Source organism: Bufo gargarizans, chromosome 5 (assembly GCF_014858855.1).
Source record: "Bufo gargarizans isolate SCDJY-AF-19 chromosome 5, ASM1485885v1, whole genome shotgun sequence".
Taxonomy (NCBI): domain Eukaryota; kingdom Metazoa; phylum Chordata; class Amphibia; order Anura; family Bufonidae; genus Bufo; species Bufo gargarizans.
The window spans coordinates 183444838-183458188 of NC_058084.1; the positions used below are offsets into that span (position 1 = coordinate 183444838).

The 13351-nt window shown below is 40.3% G+C and overlaps 1 protein-coding gene across 1 annotated transcript in view; it reads left to right on the forward strand.

Moving 5' to 3' along the window:
- Positions 1-387: 387 nt before the first annotated feature.
- Positions 388-13351, forward strand: part of CNTNAP2 (contactin associated protein 2) — a 2163381-nt gene continuing 2150417 nt past the window's right edge. The window contains exon 1 of the mRNA XM_044295439.1: positions 388-481. Within this exon, the coding sequence (XP_044151374.1) occupies positions 388-481 (94 nt within the window). The remainder of the gene's footprint in view (positions 482-13351) is intronic.

The following is a 13351-nucleotide window of genomic DNA, read 5'->3' on the forward strand; positions in this document are numbered from 1 at the left end:
GTAGAGAGAGGAAGGACTCAGCTGCAGAGGCAGCAGCATCAGCACCACTGCTCTCTTCTATCCTATCCTAACCTGCTGCCACATGACCGCTCTGGGATTTTCCTCCTAAGGCTGCACATCATTTCTGCTCACCCTTTTGCATTTCTATATTTAATCATGATCTCCAGCAAAGTAGGAACAAGTTTGTTACTTGAATGTTGAAGAAGAAGAAGAAGGTCTCAGTGACTCAGCCAAGGGTCTAGGAGAAAAAGAGGGGTGGGTTTTGTTCTTCTTTAAAGAGGGAAGCCCTGTGTCACTCCACACCCAGCCTCACTTCCCTGAGGAGGACCATAGAGGAACAAGTTACTGTACTAACCCTGTGGGATCTGGAGTTAAACCCGAGAAGCCATGGTTTGGATTTGCAGAGCCAGGGGGGCTGCTCTTGTCCTGGGGATTTGGAGCTACCTATACTGCAGTGCCTGGAGTGCCTCCTCTGATTCCCGTAAGTCTTATGGTTGTCTTTTCTATCCCTTTACTTGTTTCCAACTCTTTCTTTAGGAGCACAGCCAGGGTGGATTTGTTTAAGTAGAGCAGGATTTCTGCTCTGGAGGATGCACTGCATCTTGAGTTGTCAGCAGACACACTGTACATATTAAGAGTTGGCCTTTCTTGAAAGTTCTGCATGATGCTATTTCTCTCCTGTGCTTTAACGTTTACTACTTTTGAGGGGGAAATATTTACTCCTATAACATCTGGAATGAAGATCTGTGGTTACACTTAGAGATGAGCGAATTGATTCTTTAGAATCAAAATATGACCCAATAATTTTTTTTTTATCTGATTCGTTACAGACGGAGAGTAGAATTAGACGGGATCGCAAATTCGCTCATCTCTAGTTACACCTTAATTCTTTAGAAAGAATAGTGTAAAGAATGATGCTGCATAAACCTTCCGTATGAATAAGCAGTGTGAAGAATTCATCAGGAACTCAATATGGTCACCAATTCTACAAATGAATCCTAAGTGATGTTCGGATCAGGGAACAGCACTAAGGTGTATTATAATGAAGTTCTGGCTTATTCCATGGTGCTGCACACCCAGTTGTTCTCTTATAGGCATGGATTAGATACCAATGAAAAATAAAGTTGGTTTTAGTGTGAGTCCTGATGAGAAGCCATTGGAGGTCATGATCATCTTTTTTTTGTCTTCCTGGTGAACTGGTGTTATATATAAGGCCTGTGGTTTATCATCCATTATATTGTGATAGGCACAGTAAATAAAATATGCATAGTGCCTCATTATTATTACATGAGAGTTGTGCTCATCCCTTTATAAGTCACCACCTGCCTTACCATAAAGTTGCATTACACAGTCAGCTATTGAATATACTACTGATTTGACTGGATGTTGGGCACAGCTGTTGGATTTTTGCAAATACTTAGCCTATGTGGTTAAAAGAGCAGCAAGAAGGAACATCAAAGTGGGAGGAATTCAGGCAAAATGACAGAATTTGCCCTAATATACCACCATTTGACCATAAATGATTCCTTCAATTTAGTGATGCGCTTGAAAGTAGCTGGAAGTTGAAGTTGAAAAATTATATACCATGATATCAGCTCTGACATTCTTCATCATGGGTTTTACTGTAGGTGTCAGTACAGTAAATAGTGGTTCAAGCAAATTTGGGGGAATAGTTTTTTTTCTAGGTAGCAACTGACCTCTTCCATTAGGCTTGGGCTACCTAAAGGCTTTTATTTTTATGGCTGTCTTACAAGTATTGTAAGAACGCACTTCAGTTCTCAAGCCAGAGACTTGCAATCTGCTTTTGCCACCACAATTGCGCCTTATGTCTTCTTCACACAGAAAGTGATGCGTGACAGCCACGTGTAAGTTGCATAATGGTACTCTGGGTACCCTTACGGCTGTGCAGTGATCCAATGTATTACTATAGATTGTGTCTAAACCCATTTGTATGCTTGTTTCTTGTTAAAAGGCTGCTTTAGTGGAATCACATTAGTAGTTTTGAGAGTTCAAGATTTCTGTTTATGGACATCTTAAAGAAGCACTCAGCCCAACAGTTATATTTGCCAATCAATTCTGCGTAAGTGTCCATTTTAGTACAGGAAAAAAAAAATTCTGCCCCAGCAGTTTCTGTTTTATATCACATATCTCCAATTCGATGACCTTCCAGAAACATTTACAGGCGTACAGTATGTGTGAATGAGATTCGCTCTCTTTCCTTTCATAAGACATAAAATGTTAGGTTGAGTGCTCCTTTAAGGTCACCGTTGCCTAATGATTAAGCAGTGTATGTAAGAAATGGTACCATGGTAGTATTAACAAGGAAAATCAAAAATCTGGGAACTCTGTGAAAACTTACATGGTTACTGAATGTTTCGAACTTTTTCATTTTAATATTCCTGTTATGTATCTTATCTACAAGATCCGCCGTTTACTCACAATTATAGCAGGGTCCATTTCTTGGTGCTAAAGTGTTTTTCTTGGTTCTGTATGTAAATTCTTGGCTCATGGAATCCAACTGGTAGGTAGGAAGGTAGCAAGTTTTCGACTGTGGGAAACAGAAGTTTATTGTCTGAGAAGCGATTTTGAAATATACTGCCTTTACTATTTAAGCACAAATGTATGAACTACAAACTGAGAATGAATAAATGGAATTGCTTTATCAATTAAATGTGTAGGTGAACAAGCTGTTTTGACACATGCTGTTTTAATGTAGCTTTTTAATGCAGTTTTTGACTGCGTAAAAACCTGCATCAAATCGAAAAGTGTGAAGGTCCCTTAAAAGGGTTTTCCAGTATTGAGAACTTTGCCAGGAGGCGAATTTGGGATAAAGTAATAAAAGATGGAGGAGCCAACTAGTAAATCCACCTGCCGTTTCAGTGCTGCCCCCCCGATGATTTGTTTACTCGGCTGCAGTGGTGACATTGCATCAAAACAAATGATCGCTGTAGTCAATCCGCGGTGATTGGGATATAAAATAGGAAATATGATAAAGTAATCCCTACCTGATTCTGTTCATCTTCCTGCAGTAATGATGTACCATACAGCCTTGTGACCATTGCAGCCTATCACTGGTTTCAGTGGTGATGCATGCATGAGGCCACAGTGGTGAAATAGATGCATGTGATGTCATGGCCGCAGGACTATTAAGCAAAAAATAGTGGGGACTTACAGAGTAGGACAATTAAAAAGTACGTTAAGTTTAGTTTTTATTTCATTGCATTTCCTGCTGTTAGTCTACAAAAAAATATAAAAAATCCTGGACCACTCCTTTAAATCTTAAAAGAGTGTTTGACTCCAGATAAAGAAGACTCCAGGTGTTACCCTTTAAAATGCTAAAATCAGACAATTCACTTGTTTTGCTGATTGCAGCTAAAGAGATTGCACTCACTTGCCAAGAATGTAGTCAGAACATTGCATTCCTTTGGATTCATTTAATCATCCTTCATATTTTACTAGGCAAGTAAGAAAATGAAGATCTGGAAATAATCGCCAGGTTTTTCATGTTTCTTTTTATCGGGCATTCCAGATTGAAGATCAATGACGTGTATTGGCTTCCGATCATTTATTTGTGCTTCTCTGATAATTATGATTTCGATTTTTTAGTGGTTTGTCCATTTTGTGAATTGCTAAACATTTCCTCAGCATAAATATCTATAATGAGCAACTCAACCAGGAGAGGTCATCACTAGACAAGAGTAAGAGCAATGTTCATTACATAGGCTCCTACTTACCATTCCAGGCTCCATTTTTATACAGCATCTTTAAGATCAGATTATTATTATTATTATTATTATTATTATTATTATCATTGCAAACCAATTAACTCAGCATCTGTAGGGCAAGTGAAAAAATGTATTTTGCCAAGCAGGCAGCACTCTATGATTTCTGGATCTCAGCAGTATTTCTACTGTACTCTAGTAGTCACATCAGTTGAGTTCTTTGTACATATAAAACCTAGACAGCTAGCAATGCACTAGTTACAGATCGCCACAGAGAGTCTCCAGTGTAAGTGCTGACACATCAGAATAGGTCTTTTATTCACAGTAAGTGCCATCAGGTTCCAATGTGAACAATGCACACTGGGAAAGATGAGGTGTTTAAAAGCATTGCTTATGATTTACGCTAAAGTTCATGACACTCGTGTTGCCTCTGAGCCTTATTCCCATAACTCACAGACAACCTGGCATCTTTCCATATGCTTCTGTTATGGATACTGAGACCTTGGTCGCATAACAATATATTTAGTATATGTAGTAGGCATTCCGAGATTTTACAGCTGCTGTTCCTGAATACCACTCGGAAGGTATTGGTGGCATTAAATAAGGGTCTTGGTGCAGAATATTATTGCAAAAAAAATACAAACCTCCGGAAATTTTGACCAACTACTAAAATAGTATTTTTGAAATTAGGAGATATCATAAATCTATGACTTCATAAACTGAATAAACCACCAGTTGGTAGAACTATAGGGTCCCATGTTTAGGAGGTTCCCCATGGCTTTCTATAAACGTAGCCCAAAATCAAAGCTAAGGAAGTGTAGAGATACAAATGTAGTGATTATGCTAAAAAGATGGTTATTATGACTAAGGGCTCCCCTATTACACATCCCGTTATTCGGGAAGGATGAGCGCCAATAAATGATAATCACATCCATCGGCACTCATTTTCACCGGCCTACTATATGAGCCGATGTAATGTGAATGTGGGAGGAATGATATTTACCGCAGTTAGTTACACATGGGGATGTGCTGCTGATAATCGGGCATCTTTCATCCTGATGAAAGATGAAAATCTGCCAACATACGAGCGTTTATTCATTCATCGTCTGATCCGCTGCATGATCATACAGGCCAATTATCGGGGACAAGCATTCAAATGAAAAATAATTGTCTGGAGTATTGCTCAGTCTAATAGGGCCTTAAGAAAAATGCAATAAGAATTTTTTGCAACACGAGTCTGAGTCAAAAAAGCTGTGCCAATTGTGATCAGTATAAAGGGGTTTTGCACTTTTGGGGGGGAAGTTAGCAAACATCCCCCCCCCCCATCCTTGGCAGATTTGTGAAGGAAGCATACTTACCTGGTTCCTGGTGCTAGCCTCTTGCTCCTTTGCTCCACGGCCTGGCTGCTCTGCTGGGTGCCCTTGATGAAAACTTTCTCTTTGAGTCCACCACAGCCAATCACTGACCGCATCAATGACCTGCTCCCCTTGCATCATGTGACTGTTTGTCATGATGCAAGAGGTGTCAGTCCCTGCTGCAGCCAATGATTGGCTGCAGCAGTGTTAAACAGGAAGTTTACCTCCAAGGAGCCCAGCAGAGCAGCTGAGGGCGAGCAGTAAAGAAGCCAGGATCCAGCACTGGAAAACAGGTAAATATGCTTCCCTTTACAGGTCTGCCCGCAACCTCCTCAAAGGTGCACAACCCCTTTAAATCATATGGTCACTTATGCACAACACTTAAATATAAATATATAATGTAGATAAAATGTGTTGCAGCCTATATTACAGTCCAGAGCTGCATTCACTAATCTGATGGTTGTTATTGGAATAGAGGGGGGCAGTTTTTCCCATTCTAGATGTCTACCACCAGACAAAGATCAAGTTCTTTGCACACTCCAAAGATGAGAATGCTGGGAATTTTCACCTCTGAAGTCTTCGGAATTGCTAATGCAACTCTGGATTATACTACAGGCTGTTGTATTATTTTCCAATTGCATGGAGTTTTGGAGTTAATTTCTAGGATGAATCAGCTTTTCTATTACCCGGGTACTGCTGGGCCTTATTCTTGGAATCGGTAAGGAAGAAGCTACTGACATTTTGACACCACCCTGCTTCCCCTGAGTGGCATTATGTCGCCAACCTTTTTTTATCATAATCATTTAGCATCTATGTTTCTCTGAAATATGGTCGGACTATGAAACCTTTTGCAAAGCATCAGACACGAGTAGCTTTTACTTAGTGGCTCCTAAAGAGGGTTCTGTCCATTAATAGGGTGTATGAGCATAACTCGTCTTCACAAGGCATGACCTTTATATTATTAACATTTCAGAAGATTTGCGTGCTTAATATGCTGCTCTATGGAAGTTCTGTATATTACAGCTTCAGGTCCATACTACTAGTAGCCAAAATGGCACTGACAAGACATTTGACTACTAGGAAATAATACATCGGCATCACTCTGGACATACCACTGAAGGCTTTTGATTGACAGGCTGCACTTATACACAGGAGCCGGTCAGTCAGATTCATGTGGGAGGCACAGCCCTAGTAGTGAAATGGCACATTTTTTGTGCCATTTCGTTAACTTGGAGTATAGACCTATAGATATAATATGCTGCCCCTATACAGGGCAACATATTAAGTTGACAGATCTGCGTTATTTGCAGAGAACTGCATAAACATCTGTTTTCTGGGTCCTCAGGCAGTTCCAATTTGGCCAGTATTTCCCTGCTTACATGTCAGTCACATTCTGTAGAAGCGAATGGCTAAAATACTGTAGTCCTCTAGAAGTCAATATGTATTCTAGATGCAGCTTTCCTATGGATTTTTCGAAAAGGAAGCGAAAAACAGTTGCAATTACCTGTAGCAGTCATGTGAGATCTCTCGTACAGTAAGCGATAAGCAGCCTAACTGCTACTACAGCGAATATATATTTTAATAATTTCACTATAAAGGACACTTGGGACATGGTTGATGAACGATGAGGGTTAAATTTTTTGTTACTCTGTACAAGTGATATAATTAAAATGAATATCCAACATATCACAAACCCCAGAAGTTTTAAACCCGCAGTCTCAACAGTCAGTTTAATCTCAAACCTTACTTGAGAAAGTTTAACCTTCTTTTATTTTTTTTGCTTAATCTGAAGCCTGTAGAAATCCATCTCACTTAACAGTTATCTGAGATTGCAGTATAGCCAGAGTACTTCAGCTGCTAGTATGCTCAGAAGTCAAGCAAGGCCAGAAATGGTGGTAAATAAAGTCTCGGGTTATTGAATTTTCCACTTATTGCCGTTCCAGATAATGGTAATCCTTATCTGTGTACATTGTTTACAATTGTATTTTGTGCTGTCCAGGGTCTAGTTTAGAAAGATTCAGAGCCATTCAAGGTTGCCAATCTAATTATTTGTACCTACGACCTATATTGACCAACATTAGAGAGAAATTGTCCGTTTTTCTGCTATGTACCTTAATTTGGTAGTGTTTGCTAATTTAAAAAAAGTATTACGTGAACATTAAATGTCTGTGTATTCTGTGCCCAAAGGATTATTTAGAGAAACAGTTTCAAAAGAAATGTTGTGAACAGTGTATAGCTGCTTCATCCATCTTGGCACCCATCCCTGCTATAAATATATGGATTTTTAATAAGGAAAGATTGAACACCATGTGCAGTAGGTATAGGCAAATGCAGGGGGTAGATTTAAAACTGAAAAATTGTATTTAATACCTATAGCAGCCAATCACAGCACAGATTTCATTTTCACGAGCAGGATACAAAATGAAAACTGCAGTGTGATTGGTTGTTATGAGCAACAAAGACTTTTTCTTAAACATCCCTTAAAGGGAACCTGTCACCGGGATTTTGTGTATAGAGCTGAGGACATGGGTTGCTAGATGGCCGCAAACACATCCGCAATATCCAGTTCCCATAGCTCTATGTGCTTTTATTGTGTAAAAAGAAAATATTTGATACATATGCAAATTAACATAAAAGAGTCATATCTTACTTGTGTGACCAGAGAAGAGTCATATTTTCAAGCTCTGACTCATCTCAGGGTAATTTGCATATGTATCAAATCGGTTTTTATACACAATAAAAGCACACAGAGCTATGGGGACTGGGTATTGTGGATGTGCTAGCGGCCATCTAGCAACCCATGGCCTCAGCTCTATACACAATATCCCGGTGACAGGTTCCCTTTAAGTATATTCATTTCTAGTGAAAGAGTAAATATCTCATGATAACTATCTGCAACACAGTAACATAGTTTGTAAGGCTTAAAAAAAAAAAAAAAAAAGACATTCATCCATCCAGTTCAGCCTATTAACCTGCAATGTTAATCCAGAAGAAGTCAAAAACCATCCTGAAGTACAAGTTCATTTTCCTCATTTTAGGGAAAGAAATCATTCCTAACTCTAAATCCGGCAATCAAAATAATTCCCTGGGTGAACAAACAATCTCCAGTAATGTAGTAATTAGAACATCTATTATTACTCTCCAAAAATGCATCCAGGCCCTTCTTGAACTCTTTTAGTGAGTTCCCCATCACCACCTCCTCAGGCAGAGTGTCCCATTTTCTCACTGCTCTTACCGTAAAGAACCCTCCACTATGTTAGTTCCTTTAGACATAGAGGATGCCCCTTTGTTACCATAACAGTCATGGGTATAAATAGATCATGGGAGAGATCTCTGTATTGGCTTTTCATACATTCATACATATGCCCAGTTGTTGTTGTTGTTTTTTTTTTCTCTAAATCAAATAACTCTAATTTTGATCATCTTTATGGACACTGGAGTCCATGTGTCCATTTATTACTTTACTTGCCCATCTTTGAACCATGATCTATTATGTGTTTTTTGTACAGGGACATACACATATCTCATAGGGCCCCCTGTGAATCAATCACTTCCAATGCAAAGCGCAATGTCCCAGAATTCTGGTGAATTTCCTTTTTTTTTTGTAAACGGACAAAAATAAAAGTAATTTAAAAAGTCACCCTTGGCCTCACCCACTTTATCCAACGTCTATGTCAGTAAAGTGGAGCAGATGTTTCATAAATATGTCATGCATTCTGACCACCATATTTCTAAAGTATTCAAGCCAGACTACTGATATAAACATTCAGAAATCTCCAGCTTCTCATCTATTACAGAGCAGGCTACCAGCAACCACCACTAGTGGGAGCTCAGTACATAGGAATTTATGTGGTTACAATCGGCTGAAATGGAAACTTTAATAATCTACTTACACTTAGCTCCCCCTAGTGGTGACTGCATGAAAATGAAGTGTTTTCACATTGGAAAGAGAAATTCAGAGAGCTGTACTTGGTTATCTCTGGCTCTCCCATTGAAATCAATAGAGTGACGGTACACACATTTCTGACCTGCCGCTCAATCCATTTCAGGGAGGTTCCACCTGATACAGGGCCCCCATTCTCCTGATCATTGGGGTCCAAGCGGTAGGACTTCCACCAGTCTAATAGTTATTCCACATCCTGTGGATAGCCAATAACTTTCTCTAACTGGAATACTGCTTTAATAATTGAGTTACACAACTGTAATGTTCTACCCTCTTTTTCTGAGACATTTATATATGTAGAAAAATAGGGACAGATGCTTCATAAAAAGTGGTATGCTTGAATTCTATATTTATTAGTGTATTAATGGCAGAAAACTGTCAAATTTCACATCTTTACTGTGTGTGAACTTATAGTGTGTGGGCATAAAGAAAATTATATTGTGATACTGTATGTATATATATATATATATATATATATACACTCACCTAAAGAATTATTAGGAACACCTGTTCTATTTCAATTTAATGCGATTATCTAGTCAACCAATCACGTGGCAGTTGCTTCAATGCATGTAGGGTTGTGGTCCTGGTCAAGACAATCTCCTGAACTCCAAACTGAATGTCAGAATGGGAAAGAAAGGTGGGCTACAACAGCAGAAGACCCCACCGGGTACCACTCATCTCCACTACAAATAGGAAAAAGAGGCTACAATTTGCACGAACTCACCAAAATTGGACTGTTGAAGACTGGAAAAATGTTGCCTGGTCTGATGAGTCTCGATTTCTGTTGAGACATTCAAATGGTAGAGTCCGAATTTAGTGTAAACAGAATGAGAACATGTATCCATCATGCCTTGTTACCACTGTGCAGGCTGGTGGTGGTGTAATGGTGTGGGGGATGTTTTCTGCTCACACTTTAGGCCCCTTAGTGCCAATTGGCTATCGTTTAAATGCCACGGGCTACCTGAGCATTGTTTCTGACCATGTCCATCCCTTCATGACTACCATGTACCCATCCTCTGATGGCTACTTCCAGCAGGATAATGCACCAGGTCACAAATCTCAAATAATTTCAAATTGGTTTCTTGAACATGACAATGAGTTCACTGTTCTAAAATGGCCCCCACAGTCACCAGATCTCAACCCAATAGAGCATCTTTGGGATGTGGTGGAACGGGAGCTTCGTGCCCTGGATGTGCATCCCTCAAATCTCCATCAACTGCAAGATGCTCTCCTATCAATATGGGCCAACATTTCTAAAGAATGCTATCATCAGCACCTTGTTGAATCAATGCCACGTAGAATTAAGGCAGTTCCGAAGGCAAAAGGGGGTCCAACACCGTATTAGTAATTCTTTGAGTGTATATATATATATATATATATATACAGGTCCTTCTCAAAAAAATAGCATATTGTGATAAAGTTCATTATTTTCGGTAATGTACTGATAAACATTAGACTTTCATATATTTTAGATTCATTACACTCCAACTGAAGTAGTTCAAGCCTTTTATTGTTTTAATATTGATGATTTTGGCATACAGCTCATGAAAACCCAAATTTCCTATCTAAAAAAATTAGCATATTTCATCCGACCAATAAAAGAAAAGTGTTTTTAATACAAAAAAAGTCAACCTTCAAATAATTATGTTCAGTTATGCACTCAATACTTGGTCGGGAATCCTTTTGCAGAAATGACTGCTTCAATGCGGCGTGGCATGGAGGCAATCAGCCTGTGGCACTGCTGAGGTGTTATGGAGGCCCAGGATGCTTCGATAGCGGCCTTAAGCTCATCCAGAGTGTTGGGTCTTGCGTCTCTCAACTTTCTCTTCCCAAACTCCCACAGATTCTCTATGGGGTTCAGGTCAGGAGAGTTGGCAGGCCAATTGAGCACAGTAATACCATGGTCAGTAAACCATTTACCAGTGGTTTTGGCACTGTGAGCAGGTGCCAGGTCGTGCTGAAAAATTAAATCTTCATCTCCATAAAGCTTTTCAGCAGATGGAAGCATGAAGTGCTCCAAAATCTCCTGATAGCTAGCTGCATTGACCCTGCCCTTGCTAAAACACAGTGGACCAACACCAGCAGCTGACATGGCACCCCAGACCATCACTGACTGTGGGTACTTGACACTGGACTTCAGGCATTTTGGCATTTCCCTCTCCCCAGTCTTCCTCCAGACTCTGGCACCTTGATTTCCGAATGACATGCAAAATTTGCTTTCATCCGAAAAAAGTACTTTGGACCACTTAGCAACAGTCCAGTGCTGCTTCTCTGTAGCCCAGGTCAGGCGCTTCTGCCACTGTTTCTGGTTCAAAAGTGGCTTGACCTGGGGAATGCGGCACCTGTAGCCCATTTCCTGCACACGCCTGTACACGGTGGCTCTGGATGTTTCTACTCCAGACTCAGTCCACTGCTTCCGCAGGTCCCCCAAGATCTGGAATCGGTCTTTCTCCACAATCTTCCTCAGGGTCCGGTCACCTTTTCTCCCTTGTGCAGCGTTTTCTGCCACACTTTTTCCTTCCCACAGACTTCCCACTGAGGTGCCTTGATACAGCACTCTGGGAACAGCCTATTCGTTCAGAAATTTCTTTCTGTGTCTTACCCTCTTGCTTGAGGGTGTCAATGATGGCCTTCTGGACAGCAGTCAGGTCGGCAGTCTTACCCATGATTGCGGTTTTGAGTAATGAACCAGGCTGGGAGTTTTTAAAAGCCTCAGGAATCTTTTGCAGGTGTTTAGAGTTAATTAGTTGATTCAGATGATTAGGTTAATAGCTCGTTTAGAGAACCTTTTCATGATATGCTAATTTTTAGAGATAGGAATTTTGGGTTTTCACGAGCTGTATGCCAAAATCATCAATATTAAAACAATAAAAGGCTTGAACTACTTCAGTTGGTGTGTAATGAATCTAAAATATATGAAAGTCTAATGTTAATCAGTACATTACAGAAAATAATGAACTTTATCGCAATATGCTAATTTTTTTAGAAGGACCTGTATATATATATACTGTATACATACACGATATATATATGTATATACACACACATACACGTTTTATATATATATATATATATATATACACGCACAATATGCACTATATATATATATATATATATATATATATACATATACCGTATTTTTCGCTTCATAAGATGCACCTGATTCTAAGGTTTTGAGGAGGAAAATAAGAAAAAAATATTTTGAACCAAAAGGTGTGCTTTTGGTGGATTTTGAACTAATGGTCTGGGGATAACATTGTTATGGGGGACCTGTGGATGACAATGTTATGGGGAACTGTGGCTGATACACTATTATGGGGGATGTGTGTTCTGACACATAGGGCCATGAGGGTGACCAACATAAGATGCTATATGTGTCAATGGCACACATATAGATCTTGTGCTGGTCCCCCTCATGGCCCTATGTTTCACAGCATTACTTTATTAATATGTGTCCCTTTACACTCTGCGCACAGCCGTCTCTTGGTATGTAAAGTCTATTTCTTTAATGCTGAAGTAATCGCTCTCCTTTGATAAACTAGCCTAATCACCTGAAACAGTACTCACTCTATGAATGCAGCGGTCCGGCCGGCGCGTAACGTCACTCAGTCAGTCACGCTCCTCACACTTCATTAATGAAGCAGGAGCGCGACTGACTTACTGACGTCATTTATAGAGTGAGTACTGTTTCAGGCGATTAGGCTAGTTTATCAAAGGAGAGCGATTGCTTCAGCATTAAAGAAATAGACTTTACATGCAAAGAGACTGCTGTGTGCGAAGGCCTGGTGTGATACAGTGACTGCACCAGGCACCGCCGCGAGTTGCCAGCCTCCAGCCCCTCCTCCCACCTGTAACTGATATATCGCCGGCTGCGCTGTGCATCATACCGGCCCGCGGTACATCAGTGTCAGCCATGTAAAAATTACACCATCGCTTTATAACACGCACTGCCATTTCCCCGCCCACTTTTGGGGGGGGGGGGGTAGAAAAGTTCATCTGAGGCCCCATGCACACAACCGTTGTTGTGTTCCGTTCTGCAAAATGGGGTTCCGTGATCCATTTCCGTGTGTCTTCCTTTATTTTTGGAGGATCACCAGACATGAAGGAAAGTAAAAAAAAGTCTAAGGGCTCTTTCACACCTGCGTTCTTTTCTTCCGGCATAGAGTTCCGTCGTCGGGGCTCTATGCCGGAAGAATCCTGATCAGTTTTATCCTAATGCATTCTGAATGGAGAGAAATCCGTTCAGGATGCATCAGGATGTCTTCAGTTCCGGAACGGAACCTTTTTGTGGCCGGAGAAAATACCGCAGCATGCTGCGCTTTTTGCTC